General features: G+C 43.2%; 1 protein-coding gene across 2 annotated transcripts in view; it reads left to right on the forward strand.

Annotated features, from left to right (window-relative positions):
• Positions 1-1276: 1276 nt before the first annotated feature.
• Positions 1277-24655, forward strand: part of LOC306775511 (synaptotagmin-2-like) — a 34506-nt gene continuing 11127 nt past the window's right edge. Inside the window, exons 1-3 of one of the 2 annotated variants that reach the window (XM_079265960.1) lie at positions 1277-1371; positions 23917-24151; positions 24296-24453. In XM_079265960.1, coding sequence (XP_079122086.1) covers positions 23941-24151; positions 24296-24453 — 369 coding nt within the window. In that variant the 5' untranslated portion in view covers positions 1277-1371; positions 23917-23940. Of the gene's footprint in view, positions 1372-16454; positions 16552-23916; positions 24152-24295; positions 24454-24655 lie in introns of those variants that run through there. The other variant, XM_079265961.1, reaches the window with a different exon arrangement.

Below are 24655 nucleotides of genomic sequence, written 5' to 3' on the forward strand. Positions count from 1 at the left end.
CTGCCTTCAAATTTAATATGTAAAACAGCTTGAAATAATGTGCCTGTTTTTATTCTTCAGGCTGCTTCACAGTGGCTGAGGTAAACAGTGATTCCTGCAACATATTGTTTGGATTTCCCTGGAGAAACCTGCAGTGGCAGCGTGATGCAGCTGTCCAGTGTAGTTCTATTGATTTCAGATGGCAGAATGAGACTGAAGTGCACTGAGCTGAAGGTCTGAAGGAAATTAAATACAAGAGGAAAGAAATACAACATGTATGTTTCATTACTTTCATCACCTGACATGACGAACTCTGATCTATAAAACATGTCAAATGTCAAGCTGTTGAAGTGGATGTTGTGTCTGCATGCCAGGTGTAATGCTCTTCTTGACTCCCGCTCGACTTTGATGCATTTTGTTTAATTAGACGCTGTAATCTCTGTCTCCCATAATAAGGCAGCGGTGATCGGTGTCCTGCAGCTCATCCCACCTTCTGCTCTTTTAAATTATTCACCAGTTACATGAAAGACTCCTGGAAACGGGGAAGGAAGGAACTAGTTTCCTTATTTACTGCTGAGTGTGCTGGAGTTTCACATCAACTGCTGCTGGGAGAACAGGAAGAAAAAAAAACCAACAACTTCCCTCTATACTGCAGCAAAACCAGCCCAAGCAGACCGGTAACCCCCCCCCCCCCCCCCCCCCCTCCTTCTATCCTCTCTGGTCCTCACACCTCACTGCACTCAGGTTCCTGCAGAGCTCCTGCAGCGGGGAGGAACAGGACCCTAAAATCAAGACTGCCGGTCACCAGCTTCACCTCTCCATTCATCGATCCGCCCACCCTGCTTTTGTACTTTCCTCCCTCTCCTCGCTCTCTCCTCCTCCCTTTCCTCCTGCGTCTAATTCTCAAAGCTCAGCACTCCCCTGGCTGCCTGTGCTGATAGGGAAAAAAGTGATGGAGCAAGAAAGAAAAGAGGAGGAGCACGGTTGTTAGTGCGCCACAGAAAATCTAACCCCCACCGCTCCATGCCCAATTGATGACAAGGAGGGTTTTTTATTGAGTAGCTCTTCAGCCAATGAGCGGACAGTGCCGGGAAATACAGCAGTGGAGCTGCACCGGCTCTGATGCTTGCGCTGATTTCAGTGTGTTCGAATAATGTTAATCTGTGTTTCCTCTCCTGTCTGCCTGATCTGAGTGCACGTCTCAGCAGCACATTGCCAAGAAAAGTCTTGTTTGAGGGTGAAAGTGCGAACCTTCCAGCTCTGGGGTTTTGAGATGTCTTGGATGAACCAAAGTGCAGATTGTTAAGAATTTTTAATTTATTTTGTTCTTCCTATCTGAGCCTGTTCTCTGCTTCCACTCCTTGTTTACGAGGCGGCACATCTCTCTTGAAGGTAAGCAGCATTTTATTTCACGGTCTCTCCCAGACTGCATCATCAGTTACTGAGGCTTTGCTGCAGGTTGTCACAGAGGCACCTAGCCTCATTACACACATCATATCTGAGAGGGGAGAAAAAAAAAGAAAAAAAAGCTCTGCAGAGGGAGAAAGAGATAATAAATGGCTCAGGGGTAATTAGAGCAGACTGTGTTAGCGTTTTGCCAGTCGCCTCTCGTTTGAATGCACTTGAAGTAATTCTCAAAATCTGCCAGGGTGGAACTTTTACAGCATGCCGGTGAGTCCTCATGCCTGTACCCACTGAAGCATCATGTAGTGCTGCAGTGTAATGTCACATATCAAAAACAAACGTGTGTGAGGGTAGAAGGTGAGATGGGGATTTCTTGCGCCAGAAAGAACAGTTACAACACTTTTCATTGGCTGCTTATAATCTGGATATGTGGAGATTGGTTAAAGTATTTCATTTAGTTTTTTTTAACATAACATGAAAGTGATTTTCATTTCTTTACCGGGCCTTTTTTTTTTTTTTTTACAGTATGGCCGTCTTTACTGTAAATGGATGATGAGAGGCAGCTCACTCTTATACAGTAAAGGCTCTGAGGGAGTGTGTGCAAAGTCAAATCTGCTGAGCCAGCCGGAGTGAAAAGCCCACGTAAGAGTCTGCAGAGCTCACCGTGTTCGTATGGATCTGTTAAGCCAATGAATGTGTGCCAAGTCCGTTACAACCTTTTCTTTGAATGCATTTCAGTAAAAACAGTCCCTTCACTGTGGAAGGTGGTTAAAAGCAAAGCTCTTATTAACATGCTGTTACATTTTGCGCATTACAGCCTCTGATGGACACTGATTACATCGAAGCTTGAAATTCGTTATATTTTCTTGTCATTTAGGCAGCACAGCCTTTTCATTTGGCCTCGCAGACATCACTCATGTAGGTATTCCTTTGTTTATCACATCGATTAAGAGTTCTTGAGTGAATGATCCATGTTGGTAGTGCGGTGGTGCGAACAGATCAGGTGGTGCAGTGGTTTCTCTATTCCCCGGGGCTGTTATGAGTACATGACTGGGGCACTCCAGAGTGTGTGAGCCAAAGGAGGACTTCCTTTTTTTAGCATCAGCAGTGGTGGATCACGGTGGTGTGTAGCTGCAGTATGTCCGTACTCACACACGTATACCGACACACGCAGCTCTCCTCTTGATGTCTTGAATGTCCTTGCCTTGGTGCATTTAGTGCTGCAATAGATGTTTAACAGGTTCAAAGTCATCTTCATACAGCAGATAGTACAATGAATGTGTGACCTAACGCAATAAGAGAGCATGCTTATCAATATTCTCTATTGTCTCTTTTATTAAGCGTTGAGACTCATGATTAGGTTGCTCATGTGACTAATTAAAGAGGGTTAGAGAAAGAGCACGAGATTAATCGCAAGAGTACCAAGCAGCATAGCAGCACATTTCTTATTTTAAACTGCCTGTAGCTTTTTTTGGACTACGGCAAACAAAGAAAAATAAATCATTTCGCATCTCAAGTTGTGTTTTTTGCTGAATTTGCATTTAGCGGTATCCTGGGAGAGGATGAATAATATTGCACAGTTTTGCGGCCTGTGTTGGGCGTCTGGTGATGAAGTCAGCGTTTCATCTCTTAGATGAGATCCCTTTCATAAGAATTGCATTCAGTGGAAACCTATCACGTCTGTCCGGGTCAAATTGATCACTATTGACAGAAACGCTTTACAAATTACTGTACAGGTTAAATCACTGTACTGTGTATAATTCACTACTACACTGTAATACTGTACTACTGCATATAAAATAAAGTTTACTGCAGTTAAATTTATAACAGGCTATAGCCTAAAACAGTATTGTGCTGTTTTCAAATGTAACTTTAATAGTGCTAATAAACTTACAGTGCTTTCATAAGCATACCATAAGCAATTTATTTCAGCAGCATTTGAAAAGAGATGGATGGATCTATCCCATGCTCTTTGATCTATAAAAGCTGTTTAGCACTTTAAAAGGTTTCCCCTGTAATTACTAGTTTCCTTGACAAATATATGCAAGCAAGCACACTTCTTTTAGCCGTGGTAGCTGTAGGGATGACGATGCATGGTCAGCCCTTCAAATTGGTCCAAACTGAAATATACAACATCACCTGTTGCATGGATTGCTACGAAATGTTTTACAGACCTTCATGGTTCCTTTGGTGGTGCTCTGACTTTTTTTATTAGGAACTGTGTAAAAGGACAGTCCTTTCAGCCTCAGCTGTAGGCCTGCTTTGTGTTTGGTGCTAACTAGCAAATGTTAGCATGCTAACATTCTAAACTGGGATGGTATACATTACAACTGCTAAACATCAGCATGTTCGCATTGTCATTGTGAGCCTGTTAGCATGTTGACATTAGCTCACTGTGCCAAAGTGCCCATGTATAAAGAGAAGTTGATACAGCGTTGGAGGCGGGGCCTCGTTCATTCCTATGAAAAGATGCTCAGTGGCGCATGAAGCTTAAATGGCGAAATGGTTTGATGTATAAAATGGCCTGGCTCTCCTGCTGATCTTCCGCATCCACGGCACCCATAGAGCAACTGCACTAGCCTTTGCTTTACCCAGCCACGTTGAGAGACGTTGAGAGACAATTGAAATGCTCCCAATCTCGTCGGCACCTTTAAATAAGGGCTATTTAAGTGTTCACACCGGGACGTTGAAAAAAACCAGCTGAGGAAAAGTCTTATTAACTGGTCTCCCTCCCACATTGGATACATTATGGTTCACAACTGCTTCCTGAAGCCTGCCAGTAGGTTTAGTACGCACCCACTGGTCATAAGTGCATGATTGTAAGTGGCTTTGTAACAGTGTTCTCAGATCGACTTGTGTTGAAAATCTGAATATGAGTGATGTTTTAGGTTGTGGTCAGTACTTACAGTTAGTCAGGAGGCCTCATCTGAGCTCCTCATACAGTACTGCTCCTCCTCAGGAAAGGTGTTCATGCCCGCAGGACGTCTGCTGCTTGATGGTTCATGAAATGGGATTCTGTACTTTAATCCTGTCCTCTCTAAACTGAGCTCCTCTTTCACAGGCTGTCAGGTGCATCAATGTACGCACACTGTTGATGTTTCTCATTTGTACTCCAGACACAGGGTTGTGTGTATAAACAATAATAGTACTACGGCGTAGGTATACATTGTGATACCGGTTCACAAAATGGCATTTGATGATATATTTGTGTTGAGAGACCTTTTAAAACCTACAGTATGGCAGATAGTGATATCAGGGGAAATGTTTTACAGACTTCCAAAACTTCTCTGTGAAAGTTGCTGAACTGATGTCTCTTCAGTTTAGCTGCAGTGTGTTTTCTGTCTGTTGGATGCTTTGAGCACATTAATCTGCCTGAGAATACAATGGCTTTGTTTTAATGTTTGACCTGAGATGTGGATTATGTAGCTTTTACTTATTTTTTTTTGCCTAACTGCCTTCAAACTGTGAGTAACACAATCACTAAGCCATCAAAAGTTGAGCAAGATTTCGCTTTTTTTTGTCAGTTAGTGTATCGCAAATGTATGTCGATGCTAACACTTCAGAGGCTTTCCCTGAGGAAAAGAGGCAGCGGGTCAAATCCACAATACAGACTGGAGCAACATCAAAGGGAGAGGGGCGAGTTACAGTACGCCATACAAGTTTAAAGGGGAAGTGTAGGTGCCGAACCAGTTGTACTCAGATCTACAGCTTCAATTCAGCAACGATTATAGATTCATTTATCGATCAAGTCATTTTTCAAGTAAAAACTACAACCCATCATTTGGTTGCAGCTTCTCCAATGTTATTATTTTTTTCTTTGTTTAACTGAATATCTTTGTATTTTAGACTGAGACAAAACAAGACATTTAGAGATTTTGTGAATCATTTTGTGATTTTGTGAAACATCTTACAGACCAAACAGGGCTCTTCAGTGTGGAGTTTGCATGTTCTTTCCGTGTCACATGGGTTCCCTCCGGTTTCTCTGGCTTCCTCCCACAGTCCACAGTCCTACATGCAGCTTAAATTAATTAATGACTCCTGTCCAATGTCAGCTAATCGGCTCCAGCCCCCTTGCGACTCTGAACAGGATAAGCGGTTAAAGATAATGAATGGATGGATGGATGTATAGACCAACCAAACAATCGATTTATCAAAACATGCGGCGGCTTACCTATTAACCTTTAATGGATATAATTCCAAACAATATAGGAATACTGAAGAGGAATTCAGGTCAAAAGAGCGAAGACAGAAAAAAACACACATCAATATTTGGGCAGGTTGAGAAGAATTTCTGATTTAAAGCTGCACTAATCAACGATTTTTAGATAAACAATTGGTCACATGACTAGGTGTAATGTCTGTCGCTTGTGCATGTTAGCGTTTGCATTATCTGCTCAATCTGTTGGGTTTATATTCCGCAACTTCACGATTTTGGTTCAAGCTCACCGCTCTCATCAGCATCGCTTCTAGGCAGCAAAAAAGCTCTGATAAACCGACTGTGCACAACCTGCCCATCGCCACCCGGTAGGCAGATAAAAAAAGTTATACTATATAATAGTTGTACTATATGGTATGTTAGCGTAGTGCATTGGTCTGCCATTTCCTTCATTTACTTGCCTCAGTGACTACAGTACAGTATGCACATGAGAGCCTGACTGCACAGGAGGATCAATACCTTTCAGCAGATCAATTTTGAGAGCTTCATGGATGAATTAATATATTTAAGTACCAGATTGAAGCGGCAACAGTCAGTGGGCTAGTTTGTGTACATGCTGTGATGATTAAAAACTGAAACTGATGTCAGAGAAGATAAAGGAACATCATCACATTTCTGGTGAAAGACATACAAAATAAACAGCAGCTTTCTTGGCTTTTGAGTAATTGGTACCAGTGGAGGAAGAAGTATTAAGATCCAATGCTTAAAGCTGCAATAGAAAATAAACATCGAACAAAAAGTTCGGAAATTAGTGTTTGGTAGATTATTTCTCTGTTGTAACAATGCTTCTTGGCAATAAATGTTATACCGTTGGAAAACCTGTTTATTTACCTTTCAAACGGTGTCCCATTTGTAAGGAACATGCATTTGTGGGATGAGCAGCATAGCTGAGTATGTGGGTTGCACCCATGAAAGAATCTTCTCTGCCAATGCCAAACAGCTGACTCCACCATGTTGCCCCCGATCTCTGCAGTTGGGCAACACATCTTTAACCTTTTCCTCCCTCCCTGCCTCTTAATGTCGCTCTCTCCCTCCCTTCCCTTCCGGCGCTAGTCAGCCAGCCCTTATTTTAATCACCGGAAGGTACAAAAACACAGTAGTGTGTGTAGATGAACATTTGTATGGTTGTTTGTTGGTGCTAATCCTAATAATGTCTATCTGTATTTGGCTTATTTGCATTGATGGTGTGGGAAGAGGATAAGAGGAAAGGAGATCCATGACTGAAGTTTTAGATTTGTCCAATCCATAGGCCTTACAGTGATAGTTCAGGTGTTTTAAAATGGGATTGCATGAGGTACTTATTCATATTTGTCAGTCTTACTTACTGTAGACGGGAACCCTACATATTTTACTTTACTTTGCCTGACAGCCCGTTCTGACAGGGCAGCGAAGCATAGCTCAGCTGTCAGCTCAAAAACTGCAAAGATCAGTTTCACTTTCAGCTCAGCTCCATGTCGGAAAATATAATCGGTCTGTTTCACCGAAATCGGGGAGTGCCAACGCCATCTATAACTAACACACTGAATATACGTACCCGAATACAACCCAACTTCAAAACATCACAAACTACCCCTTTCAATTGAACAACCTTTGCACATCAACTCTAGACAACCGAAGTTGTCATATCTGTGCAATGAATAACTGTAAAGAGTTACACCCAGTCAAATAATGCCCATGCAGTGCGATATATTAGCTAAACTACAATGAAATTAGCGTTTCTGTTATATGTTTTGATGATGTTCTTCATCACATTTTTCATGACCACAGGGAAAGAATTGTGGGCGTTATAGTTTCTCTTTAAGTTAACGTATGTGAACCAACTGTTAGGGGACATTTAGTAGAACGTCATTATGCAGTTAATTACTTTTGTTGGTTTCACCCTTGGGATAATAATTGTTTTCCACTTGTTTCCTGATGATGGTGATCATGATCAGTAGATGGTGACGTACTGTATCATAACAGTGATCACGACTAATTCCCAAATGGACAATCTTGCAGACGTTTGGTTTGGCTGACGATAAGATTGCTTGAAAGCGATTTGCATTTGCTAAATGAGTATCTGAAAGAGCTACATCTGGATTCATGTTTTTTTTTTAATTTTAGAGTTCTAGACGTCCCTCATATAGTGAGGGTGAGGACAGTTCTGGTTGAGCACAGAAGGCAAATGTCTGACCTGGGAGGGTGGTCAGTTGTTGTATCGCACCCGATCAACCATGGCTCTAAAATGGAACATTTAAGATCTGGAGCATTAGCTCTCGCCGGCCTTATCATCTCATTTTAACACTATTCAGCAGCTCCACCCGTCATATATTTCGTAATGCTTTGCTTTGATTGCTGACACTGATATTCCCACAACCTGTCGTTAGAGGTAACATTTGTTAAAGCAACACTTAGATTGCAATTTTCTGCATTGTTATGACTGCACCCGCTTCTAATGGTATCAGCTGATTGGTTGGGCGTGGTCAGCGTTTTTTAAACCTCATATAGGAGTTAGAAGGGGCCTGTTATCATCTATTCACAAGGTTGATCGCTGATAAAAATACAAGAAGACGCTGCCACCCTCTAGTTGCCACCATCCCGCTGTTCAGCTCATTTTCTGCAACCAGTGTAGCATTAAAGCATGGGGGCATAAGCAAGCCAGCTAAGTAGCCAGCTGTCCACTATTTAGCCTTGATGCTACATTGGTTAAGTTGTTCTATTTTACTCATTCGAATGGGAATGTCTGTTCTACTCCTATTTCATTTCTATGATCCCCACATCCCCCCCTAACCCCAAATCATCCTTCTATGGCCTACACCTTCGAGATGTTAGAGCTGTTCTTGACTCAGCAGCCCTCATACTTGTCTTTCTTTGCTTTGTTGATCCACTATTTTTCACGGCAAATCTCTTAGATTCGTATATTCAATCAGTTGTGGCTTTGCTCGCAGGATCATGTTGACATTGACCGACCACAGCTCTCCTATAGTTCACTGAGGAGACTGACACTGTGTAGCATCATCGTGCCAGTAACTCAGTTCGAGTGAAAAGCCGCTGTCAGAACACAAGAGCTCTTCTTCGACAGACGTCCACCCACGCGACACACTCCATAAATATCCCCCCGGTGTTTGCAGACGCACTCACACACACACACACACACACACACACACACACACACACACACACACACACACACACACACACACACACACACACACACACACACACACACACACACACACACACACACACACACACACACACACATAGAGGCAAACACAGACACACTGTCACCTTGTTGACCAACTGCTACTTCCAAGACACCCAGACACTGAAACTGATGTACAGAGCCAAGTCCTACCATATGGTGCTTTCTGTTTACGGTTGTCTACGCTGCAGTAATGATGTGCCAGAATACGACCAGTGACGAGTGTGTGTGTGAGAGAGAGCGAGAGAGAGATGGTATAGCGAGGCAGAAAGTGCTAGAATAATAGAGGGAAAAGATGAAAGCAATGAGGAGAGGAAGAAGTGAGGCATGGCAGGAAATGGAGAGAAGAGTGTGATCAGCTGACAAACTGCCTTGAAGCTTTCGTGTGTTTCTCTCTCTTTCACCCCTGCATTGCAGCACTCCCTGTAGGAGCTGAGAGGGTGCAGTCTTTTTCTACATCCTCTCTGCTGCCTCGGAGGAGACGGCTCATCTCGACCAAAACGGGCGCCGGCCTGTGTTGGTAGCAGCTGCCCTCTGCATGTGCTTTGATAGCGCCTGTGCGGCTCTTATTGATGTCCCGGCGCCGTGGAGCCCCTCATCCTTTGTGTGGAGAGAGAGAGAGAGCGAGAGAGCGAGAGAGAGAGAGAGAGAGAGAGAGAGAGCGAGAGAGACAGAGAGTTTTACTCATTCACAGATGCTCTGAAGAAATGAGAGAGTAAGGGAAGAGCTGGAGTGTCCCACAATGCACTGGGAGACCCAGTGAAACAATCCTACTGTACTGCTTTGTGTGATAATGCAGCTACATTGTGACCTTGCACTAAACTCCCCCTGTTCTCAAAACTGCTGAGTCAGGAAGCACAAGTGATTTATAAAACCTGGTCAAGAACATTAGCTGATTACATCTGATGACCAGTAGAATGACAAATCTCTGACAATACTTTATCCCGAACAAACGTATCTGGCTGTGATTCGTCTTTCATCTTTTAATTCTTAATGTTACATCTTTTGTTGATCTTCTTGTTTTTGTCTCTGATATAATCTTAAATAAAAGAGGTTATATGACCAATATATGAAGGTTGTATGAAGAAAAACAACTGACTAACTGACTGTGTAGCATTTATTCTATCTATGGGCTGAAATGGAATAGTATATGAATATGTATGTTTTCTTTAGTTTGTAATCACCTGAATCACCTGTGTTTTATTGAACTTTGACTGAGCCGTTTGTATCTCCATACAGAGCAGGTTCTCTTCTTAGAGCCAGCCGCCATGTTTCTACAGTAGCCCAGAATGGACAAACTAAACACTGTCTCTAGATAGGCCCATTCTTGTTGTCGCGTCTGCCACCATAGCTCTGCTACGCTCCTGGCACACGGGAGAGGTTTCAGTTGGTTGGGATCTACAACTCTACCACTAGATGGCGCCACATTGCACACGCTTGACCGTTAAATTTGATAAACACTTCAGCATTTGCAGGAGTTGCAGTTCATTTCTCTTTCTGTCTCCCTCTCTCTCTCTCTCTCTCTCTCTCTCTCTCTCTCTCTCTCTCCCCCTCTCTCCTCTCTAGAATAGTACTGTTTGGTTTGGCTCTCTGCCATTAGCATTTTCTACATTTTTACTGTTCGAAATTTATTTCACAATGAAGTCTTGGTTTACTGTGTCCAAAATCTACTTTGGAGTGGACTAAGTTGTAGTTTTTGCCAAGTTTCCTCTGCTGTCAATGGGGATTTACAGTGAGTGCGACTGCATAATTACTGACTGCAGGAACTTTCCATTGAGACAGCACAATGAGTGTGTAGTTTAACTTACAGGCACAGTTTCAACCCCCCAAACAGCAAATGCTCACTCTGCTGTTCTGTTGCCCACGCTGACCCTTAAGGGGGGGGGGGGGGAGGTTTGTTAAAGGGAACAAAATCCAACGATGACCCCTTCCGAATTTAACTTATCAAGGAGTAAGTTCTGTATTTTTCAATCTGGACACATTTGTCCATGTTTATTGTGTCCAGATGACAAAAGAAAAACACCATTTTTTTAAAAAGTGGTCCAGTATTGAGGGAGAATGCAGCAGACGGCCTTCGCTAATTGGGTTGCAATGTAATCATATCGAGCAATTTCACACCATCAATGTACGCCCACTAAAAGTGCTTGTTTTTGCCACTTATAGGCTTGTTATTATAAGTGTCTAACAACATCATGGAAAGGACCCTACAGAACTGAAAAAAGGTTTTTCTTACCTTTCACTTGATCCAGTGGGTTTGTTATTGTATCTAAGTCTCACTCAAGAAGAAGTCTCGTTCTGAAATCTTGTGTCGTTGTCAAACTCAGCTAATTATTCTGCCGCGATAGTGAAATCTTTTACATAACGCCGAGCTACGCCTGCTGTACTCCGACGCAACAAACTCTCTCCAACTCTCACCAACTCTTCCATCGTTGTCTTCTGGATACGAGTCACATGACACACTAACGAACAGAAAGCAAAAGATAAAGAAAAACGTTTTTATTTCTCTGTAGGCTTCCATATTGTTGCCAGACACTCACAATAACAATCGGAGCCTGTCAGCGGCAAAAACAAGCACTTTTACTGGGATCACGTTGAAGGTGAGGAGCTGCCCCGAGCGATTACACTACAGCCCGTTCAGTGCAACGACGTTATCCCTCGTTACTGGCCCAATTTCAAAAATCACAATAACACAATTCGCTCCAGGTAATCACTGCGACACGATGTATTCAATGCTTGTAGGTGGATTTTGCTATCTTCAGACTGTGTAATGTACCACAGTGTGGGCCGCTCATGTTACCCCCACGCTCGCTAGCTCCACAGTTTACGTTTACCACCCTACCCACGCTATTTATTTTCCTGCCTGCACATGTAAATGTAGCTCTATTCCTTTAAAGCACCCCATGGTCATGTCTCTCTGGCAGAAGAAGCTCATTGCAGTGTAACCTGAAGTGAGAGGAGGCGCCTGACAGCTGCTAGCTGAGCATGAGCAGAGAGGTATTTCCCCAAGGAGAGTGAGGAGGGCTCAGATATGTACAGCAGTAACTACACGTGGTTGATTTGATGCCAGTTTATCACGCAGAATGACTGTAACGCCGGGCTTTGAGGACTTTCTGTTTACACAGAGTTTCATATTCAACCTTAATTCTTCCCCCTCTCTCTCTATGCATGTACAGAGTTCCTGATCACACACTTGTGTTGTTTCGTGATGCAATGGCTTTAAATCACCGCTGTGCGCTTCTGCATTCTTTGTTTGTATTGCAACTGGAGAGTCTGCTTTGCCATCTGCTCACTTCCAATCATCATTGACGAGTCTCCTGAGGGATCAGCGAGAGGCGGACAAGTTGACTTAATCATTCTTGATCCCAAGTTGTTTGCTCCGAGTGGGTTTCCCGGGGAAAGGTCTCTCCAGAGGGTTTATATCGCACTTCTGAGATCAATTGCAGGGATCCAATTACAGTATTTCTCAATTGCTAAAACACTAAAACCCATTGGCTGAACAAAGTTCTCAGTTGCCTGAACTCATTCAGCTAATTGTGCAGTCAATTACAAAGTTATCAATACCTTAAACAGTTTCACATGGTGAAACACAATTTGCAGATCTCACTTCGACTTTTCAGCAAAACTCTAAACACATTCTCAGTCTCAAAACACATTCTGCACTCTCATGCACATGTCATCCATACTGGCAAACACAAGTGGCAACAATCAAATACAAATAGAGAACACATGTCATTGATCAAACACAATCACTCAAAATTGATTTCACTTGTATCAAATGATGTGACACAACCAATATAAGCCAGTTTAGAGAGCAAACAGGTGGTTGAAGGTGGGAAGGAGAAAGTCAGAGAGTGGATAGAGGCAACAATGTGAGAGGACGAGGACGAGGACAAGTGCGTATGTGAGCTGGGCGACGAGGAGGAAGAGGAGGAGGGCAAGAAAGCGGAAGAGGAGGACGAATAGGAAGAGGAAGACAAAGAGTGGAAATATCTGATGAAATTCGAGCAACAGTCATAGACCATGTTATAGTCCACGGACTGACAATGAGGGAAGCAGGACTTAGACTGCACCCCAATTTGAGCCGATTTTCTGTGTCCACCATGGTAAGGACATTCAGAGAAGAGAACAGGTACAGTATGCTACTGTATTTTTGTAATTGCAAATTTACTGTACTACACTACAAATGTCTATTGAAACAGCTGCATATAAAGTTCATCGCTGTATGTATTGTACTGCATGAATATTTTTCTACTTTTTGTAGAACTGCAAGGCTGCCACATGCAGGTGGAAGGAGAGCTATATTCACTCAGGAGCAAGAGACCGTTATAGTGGGCATGCTCCTTCAAGATCATTTAATATGACTCAGAGAAATCCAGGAACGAGTGATACAAGACAACACACACTTCCAGGGAATCGACAGTGTGAGCATTTCCACAATTGACCGTGTCCTCCATCGTAACAGGATACGAATAAAACAAGTATACAGAGTACCTTTTGAGCGCAACTCACCAAGGGTGAAAGAAGTGCGAACTCAGTATGTGCAAGTAAGTGTAGATTCAGACACATTTACTGGAATCCAGATTGTCTACAGTACTGCCACATACTATGTGAATGACATTACTCTTCAGTACATACAATGTATGTGAATCAGAAGTGCATACAGTAGGCCTAATTGAACTCTGCAATGTAGCACTGTCTCTGTACAACTTACTAAATTCTACATACATTATATTGTATTCCTTCACAGACAATATTTGACTTGGAATCCTTGGACAGACCCCATGAGTTAATCTTTGTCGATGAAGCAGGCTTCAATCTGACAAAGAGGAGAAGGAGAGGCCGAAACGTGATTGGACAGCGGGCCATTGTTGAAGTCCCTGGTCAACGAAGTGGCAATGTCACAATCTGTGCTGCTATCAGCAACCATGGTGTTCTACATCACCATGTTACACTCGGGCCATATAACAATCAGCATCTTCTAAGATTTCTGGGCAATCTAAGAGATATTTTATTTGAGCAGAAGGGTCAAGAGCTAAATGAGAATCCCATTCCCACCTATGTGATAGTGCTGGACAATGTCAGTTTCCACCGATCTGCTCAGGTAAGGGAATGGTTTAACATCAATGGTCAGTTTATGACCTTGTACCTCCCTCCGTACTCGCCTTTCCTGAATGCGATTGAGGAGTTTTTCTCCTCATGGAGATGGAAAGTGCATGATAGACAACCCTACACCAGAGTCAATCTGCTGCAAGCCATGGAATTAGCCTGTGGTGATATCGGTGAGGAATCATGTCAGGGCTGGATACGGCACACAAGAGGCTTCTTCCCCCGTTGCCTCAGGAGAGAAAATATTGCTTGTGATGTCGACGAAGTGCTCTGGCCTGACCCAGCCCAAAGACAAGAAGAAGCACATTGATGATATGTTGACTCCTTTGATTTTTGTCCCTTTTACTGTAGTATTGTATGCTGTAGTAGGCCTACAGTGCATTGTAGGCTGTATAATGTACAATAAACAAATTGTATGGCCTTGAACATCGTGCTTTCTATTTGTTACAGTAACAGCACTGACTGCTCAATAGATGTTGACTGGTTGCAGGTTCATATCAAGAAAGAACAAGAATTACAGTGTCACAGAGACAAAGGACACGTTTGTGAGATGCAGGGTACAGTACTGTAAAAATAGGGGTACAAGGAGGAGGAAGAACAAAATAAATTGCAAAGAGCAAAGCACAGTAGTCATTTCTGATCAATTTTGAGCGACTGTAATGGAACATGTTTTCGTTCATATGAAATTAGTTTTGAGATTAAAAATCGACTTCTCCCTGAGAACTATATGTTTTGAACAATGTGTTTTCTATTTATTGGTGTATTGTTTACTGACTGCTTGATGGTGTATATTATTTTGATCACTTTGTTTATGATTTGAGAGCAGTGTTTGATTTTGAGCACAGGTAAAACTGTTTTGAGGCGACAGTTTCATTTTGCAAGAGGATTCAGAGGTTTTGTCCTTTCATCCTGCTACCCACCTTGCTTGTTCTCCATCTCTAATCTATTTCTTTATTCAAACACACACACACACACTAGAGCTTGTGCATATTGATCTTTTACAACTGCCCTCCAATCATAGACCAAAGAGTGGCATGCTGCAATCAGCTGTGTGAGCAGCATCGCAAATGAGGTTGGGGAGAGAGAGAGATAGAGAGGGAGAGAGAGAGAGAGAGAGAGAGATCATGAGTACAACAGGGAGAGAGAGAGAGAGAGAGAGAGCGAGAGAGAGAGATCATGAGTACAACAGGGAGAGAGAGAGAGAGAGAGAGAGAGAGAGATCATGAGTACAACAGGGAGAGAGAGAGAGAGAGAGAGAGAGAGAGAGATCATGAGTACAACAGGGAGAGAGAGAGAGAGAGAGAGCGAGAGAGATCATGAGTACAACAGGGAGAGAGAGAGAGAGAGAGATCATGAGTACAACAGGGAAAGAGAGAGAGAGGGAGAGAGAGAGAGAGAGAGAGATCATGAGTACAACAGGTAGAGAGAGAGAGAGAGAGATCATGAGTACAACAGGGAAAGAGAGAGAGAGAGAGATCATGAGTACAACAGGGAGAGAGAGAGAGAGAGATCATGAGTACAACAGGGAGAGAGAGAGAGAGCGAGAGAGAGAGATCATGAGTACAACAGGGAGAGAGAGAGAGAGAGAGAGAGAGAGATCATGAGTACAACAGGGAGAGAGAGAGAGAGAGAGAGATCATGAGTACAACAGGGAGAGAGAGAGAGAGAGAGAGAGAGAGAGAGAGAGATCATGAGTACAACAGGGAGAGAGAGCGAGAGAGAGAGAGAGATCATGAGTACAACAGGGAGAGAGAGAGAGAGAGATCATGAGTACAACAGGGAGAGAGAGAGAGAGGGAGAGAGAGAGAGAGAGAGAGATCATGAGTACAACAGGGAGAGAGAGAGAGAGAGAGAGAGAGATCATGAGTACAACAGGGAGAGAGAGAGAGAGAGATCATGAGTACAACAGGGAGAGAGAGAGAGAGAGAGAGAGAGAGAGATCATGAGTACAACAGCGAGAGAGAGAGAGAGAGAGAGAGAGCGAGAGCGAGAGAGATCATGAGTACAACAGGAGGAGAGAGAGAGAGAGAGAGAGAGAGATCATGAGTACAACAGGAGAGAGAGAGAGAGAGAGAGAGAGAGAGAGAGAGAGAGAGAGCAAGAGAGAGAGAGAGAGAGAGAGATCATGAGTACAACAGGGAGAGAGAGAGAGAGAGGGAGAGAGAGAGATCATGAGTACAACAGGGAGAGAGAGGGAGAGAGAGAGAGAGAGATCATGAGTACAACAGGGAGAGAGAGAGAGAGCGAGAGAGAGATCATGAGTACAACAGGGAGAGAGAGAGAGAGAGAGAGAGAGAGAGAGAGCTCATGAGTACAACAGGGAGAGAGAGAGAGAGAGAGATCATGAGTACAACAGGGAGAGAGAGAGAGAGAGAGAGAGAGAGAGAGAGCGAGAGATCATGAGTACAACAGGGGAGAGAGACAGAGAGGGAGCAGGGAGGGCTGAAAAGGGGGAGATGGTGTGCATTGGAAGAGGAGGAGGAGGAGGAGGAGGAGGAGGAGGAGGGGTGTAGTGCTGCAGTGGAGAGAAGTGAGAGGAGACTGCAGTCGCTGCTTATGGGAGAGATCAGACTATGTTACCACAGCTCTGAGGGACTGTAGCTAGCTGTAGTCATTGATATTGGATGGGCCACCTCACGAAAGGGAATACCACATCTGACTGGTGAGTTTTGTTTTGGAGATCTTTTTTAATTTTTTTAAATTAAGGGGCAGCTATGTGACGTGAATGCAATCGAAACGTATACAACAAGACGATAAGCTGTCTCAGAGGATCTTCTCTGCATTTTCAAACTAAGTGAGTTATGATAAACTATTACTGTTACGACACACTGTGCCTCTGTTCTCTGTACATTAATATATCTGTGTGATTCAGGATGTGTCAGAGCCTTTTTTACATGTGTGTGTGTGTGTGTGTGTGTGTGTGTGTGTGTGCGTATGTGTGTGGCTGAGTGATGCTGGCCAGTGGTGAGCTGCAGAAATCAAAGGCAGATAAGGACTGAGTGCTGTTGCCACACAGGTAAACACAAGGCTAAAACAAGAAGGGGGGCTATGGATGTGTTTTTGGTGTATTTCGCGTTAAACCAGTGTCCTTATCAGTGGTACATTGAGTGCAACTTATGAAAGTTAGAGTGTTGAGTTGATTCGGATCAGGAATAACTGCGGACATGTTTTGTTAGAGGTGATCAGAGGTGATGATTTCTTGTACTGATATCAAGTGACTGTTACATTTTTTTGGAGGGACCTCTGTTGCGGATACAACTTTCATCATATTTATCAAAAATCACAGCAGAGCAGAGATGCCCACCGGAGCATGACCCGATGCTTGCCTTGAGACAATTGGTCATTTGATTGGCCGGTCAGCTCGGCTATAGGCAAGTTGTGGGCAATTCTGGATCGCTGACAGACACTACCAGGATCGCTATAGCAACAATAATCTGCCGGCCCGGAGCACGCAGGCCTCTACTGTACTGTTTGTGAGCGGTTCAGATGTGACCACAAATCCTCCCTCATGACGAGTCCACGCTGAAATACACATGTTGGAATGCAATAGTTACTGATCTGTTGTTGCCTGTGAGTCAGGTACGATGAGGTTACATCATGATTGTGTTTCCCAGACGTTGACATAGAAGCTTCCTGGTTCACTTTCATGTTGTGATACGGAAATCCTGACATGCACTGTAAGCATATTTAAATAGAAATGTCTCTCCGGCAAAAGACTCACGTATATCCCTCGAAGATGTGAGTGTGCATGTGTTTGTGTGAAACCCTGCACTCAGTTGTTTTAAACTGAGAAGGATCATTTTCTTCGAGTACTTCTATTGTCGATGGAGATTGAACAAAAATCCTCTGAATAGCAATGCACATATACATTGTGATGACACACACACACACACACACACACAGACTCCCACGTACTCAGACACACACACACACACACACACAATTTCTTTTATGTATTTTTATATGATGTCTCTACACAGTAATTGCTTAACAGTTGTAGCAGTGATATTAAGAGACTAAGGAATTTAAAAGACAGAGTGAATCACATAATGTATCTTTTTCGCGTTATGTTGAGCCGGTGGTAGGGGGTGGGGGGGGGGGGGGCATGAAAGCATGAAGGCAGCATTCAAATCACACTAGTAGCTCCCAGAAATGTGTCATACTGCAGGCAAAATAATCCAAAGCATTCCTTATTAATGATCCTTATTATGGTAATATGTATTACTCAATGCTTTAAGTAATCTAATAAACGACGACAAAAGAATGAGTTCTTTTTCCCTGCACCAAATTATAATGCACTGATTCTCATTGAATCCAAAGTGAATTGATGCTGCGGTTGTCAGATGCGTCCAGTTATCTGACGTATATCTTTTTCTTTGTTCTGTGAAAAAAAACACAGAAATAAATAAATAAGGACACTCATTTAGACCAGAGCATTAACACCCTCATGAATACTAATGTCTTTCTGGTGTCACTTTGCAAAGAGAAAATGGAGAATAACGTAATATAATGCTCACTTGAGGCTGAGAGGTAAATTCATTTTGTCAGCTGTTTTGCGATGGATTGAATTTCCAGAGGATAAAGAAGGTGAATCATTGTAAAGAGACACTTATTCTCTTACTGTAATGTGGTGAAAGCAATTTGAATGACAGCCTCATACATTACGTTCAGTGCATTCCTCTTCAGCGCTCCAATTATTAATCTGTGACAAACTTGTGACAATTGTGCCAATGATAATGTCGTCAAATGTCATATTTTATCCAAGAAACAGTTAAGAACCTAAAGATTTACAAACACAAAAGACAAAGAAAAACTGAGAAGCTGGAACCAGTTTATCGTAAACTTAGCCAATTAATTTTCTGTCAATCAACTTGTGGATCAGTCTGCTTATTATTTCAGCTGTTTCTTGAATTTGATTGATGAAGTATTCAAATATTGATTGTTTTTTTTATTAAATTAACATGTCAACAATTAAATATCAAATCCAAATAAGTTTGTTTTTATATGTATACTTGCATCTATGTTTCACTCACAGACTCCACAACAGCTTGTCCTCATTTACGATCCAACCAGGGATGCTTTTAGCTACCAACCACCATTTATACATTTTCAAACACAATCATCAGAACATGTTCACTCCACACTGGAGACCGAACTTAAGGCATTCATGTATGTATTGGCTAACTTAAATAAGGAGATCGATTCCACTCTCATGTCTGAGCCAGTTAGCTTATCTTAGCATAAAGACTGGAAACAGCTAGCCTGGCACTGTTCAAAGGTAATAAAATCAGTTTACCACCACCTCTACTGTACAGCTCACCAATGATACAAATTATATCTAATTGGTGTAATTCAAAAACAGAAGTTGCGGTTTTACTGGCATCAGAATTGTGTTCGTTTTGGACAGAGCCATCCCAGCTATTTCAAGTCTCCTGGCTATAGCTTCATATTCAACAGACATGGATCGATTTATCTCTAGTATTCTTTTAACAACTGATCTATCTTCATGTAGAGATATCCCTGCATGTTTTTGGCTCTTCTTCAGTTCTGGCAGATGTTGAAAGGGAGATAAAATCACTTCGGTTTCTCCTCATGGGTCACACCGGCAGTAAAGTCTCACATCCTCAGCATAATGTGTGTGATTAGTTTCAACTTTCATGGCTTTTATGTCTTATGAGATTAATTAGTTTAGGATTTGTGCTCATTAATGGAACTTGTTTCTGTTTAATCTTTCATTGACAATGGACATTGTTGATTAGTGCTCCCAGACGGTCTGTTTCTGCATCCCTCCATCTTTCAAAGAGCTGAGTAGCTTCATTCCAGCTCCTGATCTCATCATCTCTCAAACAACTGGGATCATCATTATCCGTTAGTCGCTTATTAAATTATTAAGGAGCAACAATATCAGGGACGAACATGAAAAGCTTTTACAAAAAAGCTTTTCATGTTAACAAAACTCACTGTTTCGTTCCATTACACATTTTTTTGCGTGGAGAGTTGGTTTAGTAACATTTTGGGAAACATACATATATGCTTTCTTATCCGAGAGTTGAATATGAAGATCTAATTCACTCGAGCCGGATTGCGATTAGCGTGGTTTAGCATAAAACCCATAGACAGGAGAAAACCAGCGCGCTTTCGCTCCCAACTCATCAAATAGCAGCTTAGTAAGTGGCCCTTTGCAAACTATGGAGCTTCACAAATCCTTCTGGGGTCCGTTTTGCATGTGCAGAGCTGCCTCTAGTGGCTGTAGGGATTATGACTGGAGTAGAGGAGAAAGACAGGTGATGTATTATAGACAGCAGCAAAGTCTGTGAGGGAAAGAGGTCAGGGTGGATAGATGGGGCAGACAAACACTTTCAGTCAGGAGTCTGCTGGTTGTGTCCTGTCAAGTAGAGTTGAGATCCCAGAAGAGCTGCCTTAAAATGAAAGGAATACAAGTACGGACTAAGAAGATCAGGCCGAAGAACACAGAGTATATATGTTCAGAAGAGTATAATCCAACAGTCAATTTATGCATGTATGTATTGTGAATTTATGTGAAATGATTTAAGTGATTTAACAAACTGTAAAGTGATCTTAATAATGTGTCTGTTGACAACGTTCAGGAAAGTTGGGGATCATAGTGTGTGCGCTGGGCAAACAAATGGTGGCAAAAAGGTATGATGAAATCAGTCAGAGACGGTAAAAGTGTTGCTGTAGGTGTCCTCGTCTAACCGGAGTAGAGCAGAAATGAAGTAAAGTTGTTTGTGTAAAACTCAATACTGTGACTAAGAGTCATGTGCCAAGGGTGAGAGAGCTAGAGGGAGGGGGGGGGGGGGGGGTGGTCCGACAGGGCAATATATTGAGTGACTTGTAAGATCAAGTTTGGATTTGATGCAGGACACCGTCCAGTACTCAGCTGAGACCACTGGACATTGTTCGAGAGAAGCATCGGCGGACTCCGTCTCTGTTGACGGCAAGTAGAACGCCGTTCATGAGCAAGGATTGGCAGACGGAGAGTTTCCTCTCCCCCCCTGCTTGAAACTGGATAACAGAGGGAGCCACTTTCTGACTTTGTACTGATTATAATCAGACCGTAATGAATTGAAGTAGAATAGTATTATTTGTGTGAGCTGTTGCGATGCCCTTGTTAATTATCTTGCAATAAATATCTAAACTGAATTTAAAGTAAATATCTCTGAAATTGAGTTCACCAAGTAGTAAAAAGTACTCATGACTGTAAAAAGTTAAAGTATGTTGTGTGCATAACAACTAAAGAGTTCTGAATGGTTATCATAGTTCCTAGTCCACTAAACAATCCCTCATAGCTTAAATCCTAGCTATCCTGGCACCTTACCAAGAGCCTAGATCCATGAGAGCAAAGCTGCCATCTGACGCGACTGATAGCTGCATTCGGCCAGAGGGCCTCTCAGCCTAGTGCAAGTTACCGGAGGAAGCACGGTAGACGTCAGGAGTTACGGTAGTGAGCAAAGCCAGGCGAGTTTCCTCGACCCACCCAGCTTATCAACCTTTTAATAGAGAGCTGATCACTAGTTAGCCCTGTATCGGGGCATAAAGCATAAAGAAAAGGAGTATGTTCAGCCCAAGCAGAACCCCGGTGGCCGAAGGAGGCTACTGTTCGTGTAGAGCAGGGATTCCCAAAGTGGGGTGTGCGCACCCCTGGGGGTGCGCGAGCTGCCTCTAGGGGGTGCGCGAGAGGAAAAGTGTAATGGCGGTCTGATGGTGTAATAATATTAAATATAAAAAAAAAATGTAATTTTAATTTAAAAACTGTCAGGTGGGACATCTGAAGCTATCAGTCGTAAAAGAGGAGAGGGACAGAGAGAGAGAGAGGAATCGGAGGCGAGGGGAACGGAGAGGTGCGTTGGGGGGAGAAGAAATCGAGCCAGAGTCAGAGGAAGATGAGACGGTGCAGACTGGGAAAAAAAGAGGAAATATGATGAAAAGTATGTGTGTCTGGGCTTCACTTGGATTGGCAACGCAGATTCCCCAAAGCCACAGTGCGTGGTGTGCAGTGAGGTTCTGGCTAACAGTCTGAAGCTCTTATTTACGTCGCCACCTGAACACCAAGCATGCCAGTGCAAGTCAAAAGCCCCTTACATTGTTTATATCGAAATTGGAGGAGTTACAAAACAGCCAAAAACAACTGCAGTCTCATTCATGTGTTGGTCTATAAATGACGCACTACGGGCTTCATATCTGGTTACAGAATAGCGAGAAAGGGGCTACCGCACACAATCACTGAAGACGTGAGCTTGCCAGCTGCCAGAGAGATGGTGGAATGTATGATTGGGGAGAAAGAAGCAAAAAAGTTGGACATGATCCCGGTGTCCAACAACACTGTGTCGCGCCGCATCGATGCTTTGTCCGAAGACATCCTGGCTTCATTAGTCGCTCATTAATTGTAAATGAAATGTGATAATCTGCCTCTGAGCCTGTGCGTGTGTGCTCGCATCCGTATTGCTCTTTAAAAGTGACGCCTTGTGTCACTGAAAGTTATTGAAACTTTGTTGCAGTGTTTCAGGGCGTTTTCACACCTTCAGTTCGTTTGCTTTGTTGCAGTTGCTCCTTTGTTCGGTTTGTGTTCACACTGCAACATTTAACAGCGGACTAAATCTTGTAAACAAATGCCACGCGCGAGCAAACTGTTCACTCATTGGTCCGATTCTTATGCGGCTATGAAGGCTTAAAAGGCTCTGTTGCTTCTTTTTTTTTTTATTAAGGGGGGGGGGGTGCGCGAACCCGGTCGGGATGTAGAAGGGGGTGCTCGGCCTAAAAAGTTTGGGAACCGCTGGTGTAGAGCGAGCAGTGTCGGTAGCGGAGTGTTCAAAGACCCCGAAATCCAGGCAGGAAGTAGGGGAATGGATAACATGGTGGACCGAGCTGTTAGGAGCAATATCAGACAGAGGAAGAGTAGTCCCCCTGATAAGCCCCTCGAAGAACTACGACCCAATCGTGAAGAAGCCTGAGTCATCGGGTGGAGGATGGAGACCAGTTATCAACTTTAAGGCCCTAAACCGCAGGACAGTGGCTAACGAGCCAGTCTAATCAACCCCCAAGGAACTCTAAAAACTCTGAGATTGAAAAAGTACAAGTCCTGTATTGACCTGGCAAACTGATTTTTCTCGCTGAGGCTGGCTAAAGCCTCACAAGGCAAGCCGGCATTCACTAACAAAGGCAAAGCATATGTTTGGGAGAGACTCCCGCAAGAATATAAGAACTCTTCAAACATTTTCCAGTCATCAGTAATGGACATCTTGGACGGCCTGGAGGCGACCATGGGGATGAGACGGAGGAAGAGTATTTGGAGAGACTGAGAAAAGTGATCGAGCGATTTACAGCGCCAGGATTGAAGTTAAATCTCAATTTGGACAATATCAGGTGAATTATCTGGGGTTCCAGGTCTCTACTGACCTGGGATTATCAGATGAATTCTGAGAGAAGGTGGAGCGAATCGACCCACCAGCCTCGCTAAACGAGCTTCACAAGGTGCTGGGGCTCTGCAATTACTTTAGAGATCATGTCCCCAGCTACCAGACGTATGCAATGCCGCTGTATGCACGACTGAAGAAGAGAGATCCTGAAGAAGCACGCCAATTGTGGGAATGGACAGCTACAGACCCGAGCATTAGAGATGCTGGTGGAGCTTATTCTTTCACTTGAATGAAAACCAACGTGTTGCTGTTTACCCATTTCCAATCTTCGTCCAAATGGTTTTTGTTGTTGTCGTTGTTTAGTGTATTAATTGTATGTATTAATTCATGTACAAATCTTTAATGTACATCGGTCTGGTATTTTCCCAGTACCACTCAGCCAGAAGAAACTTCGAAATGCTAAAGACATATTAATGTGTTTGAAATTCAGTAAACCTCTGTAACATTAAGCCTCAGGAGAAAGAATATCCTGAAAGTCTTTTATCACGATTTAATTCACTTTTGTTCCATATCTCACCAGTGAGCTCGTGACACTACTTTTCTTTTTGCCGTATCTTATCTTCCATCTCTATCTGATCTGTGTGCCTCAGGGACGCTGCACCTAGTCTTTGACAATGAAGTTCAACTTGTTCAGGCCACAGGCCGTGGCGGCCGCCGAGCCCACCGGTGTCACCGGTGTCACCACCGCCACCATGGCCCCCACCCAGGCTTTCGTCTCCACCTCAGTGCCAGACACCTCTGGCTCCAACAACACAGAGATCAGCAAGAACGACATGTTTGAGGAGATCAAGAGCAAATTCTTGAACGAAATTGAAAAAATCCCACGTAAGTAATGTCGCAGTGCATCCCTGCTTCCTACTGGGATTCAAATTGCTCTTTATTTGACAAGAATATAGAATTTCTTTTGTGACAAACATCCAACCTAGACGTCAATCTCAATCATCGCTCTCTTGTCTTTGACACTGACAGTACCTCCTTGGGCTCTAATCGCCATTGCTGTGGTGGCCGCGTTGCTCATCCTCACCTGCTGCTTCTGCATAATCAAAAAATGCTGCTGCAAGAAGAAGAAGAACAAGAAAGGGAAGAAAGGCAAGGATGGCTTCAACATGAAGAACATGCAGGGCGAGGTATGACGCCTTGTGCTTTCTACGTGCTGAGAAAGTCAGGGTAAAAGTAGAGGCCAAACATCACCCAGAACGGGTAATGTTTGGCCTCTACTTTTCTGCATCTCATTTATCATTCAAGTTTGTATTGTCCTTCATAATGTATTGCTTCGTTTTTATTAATTAAAATATGTCTCCAGCTAACCAAATTTGATCTTCCACCAGC

The sequence above is a fragment of the Melanostigma gelatinosum genome, assembly GCF_949748355.1.
Source record: "Melanostigma gelatinosum genome assembly, chromosome: 3".
Classification (NCBI taxonomy): Eukaryota; Metazoa; Chordata; class Actinopteri; order Perciformes; family Zoarcidae; genus Melanostigma; species Melanostigma gelatinosum.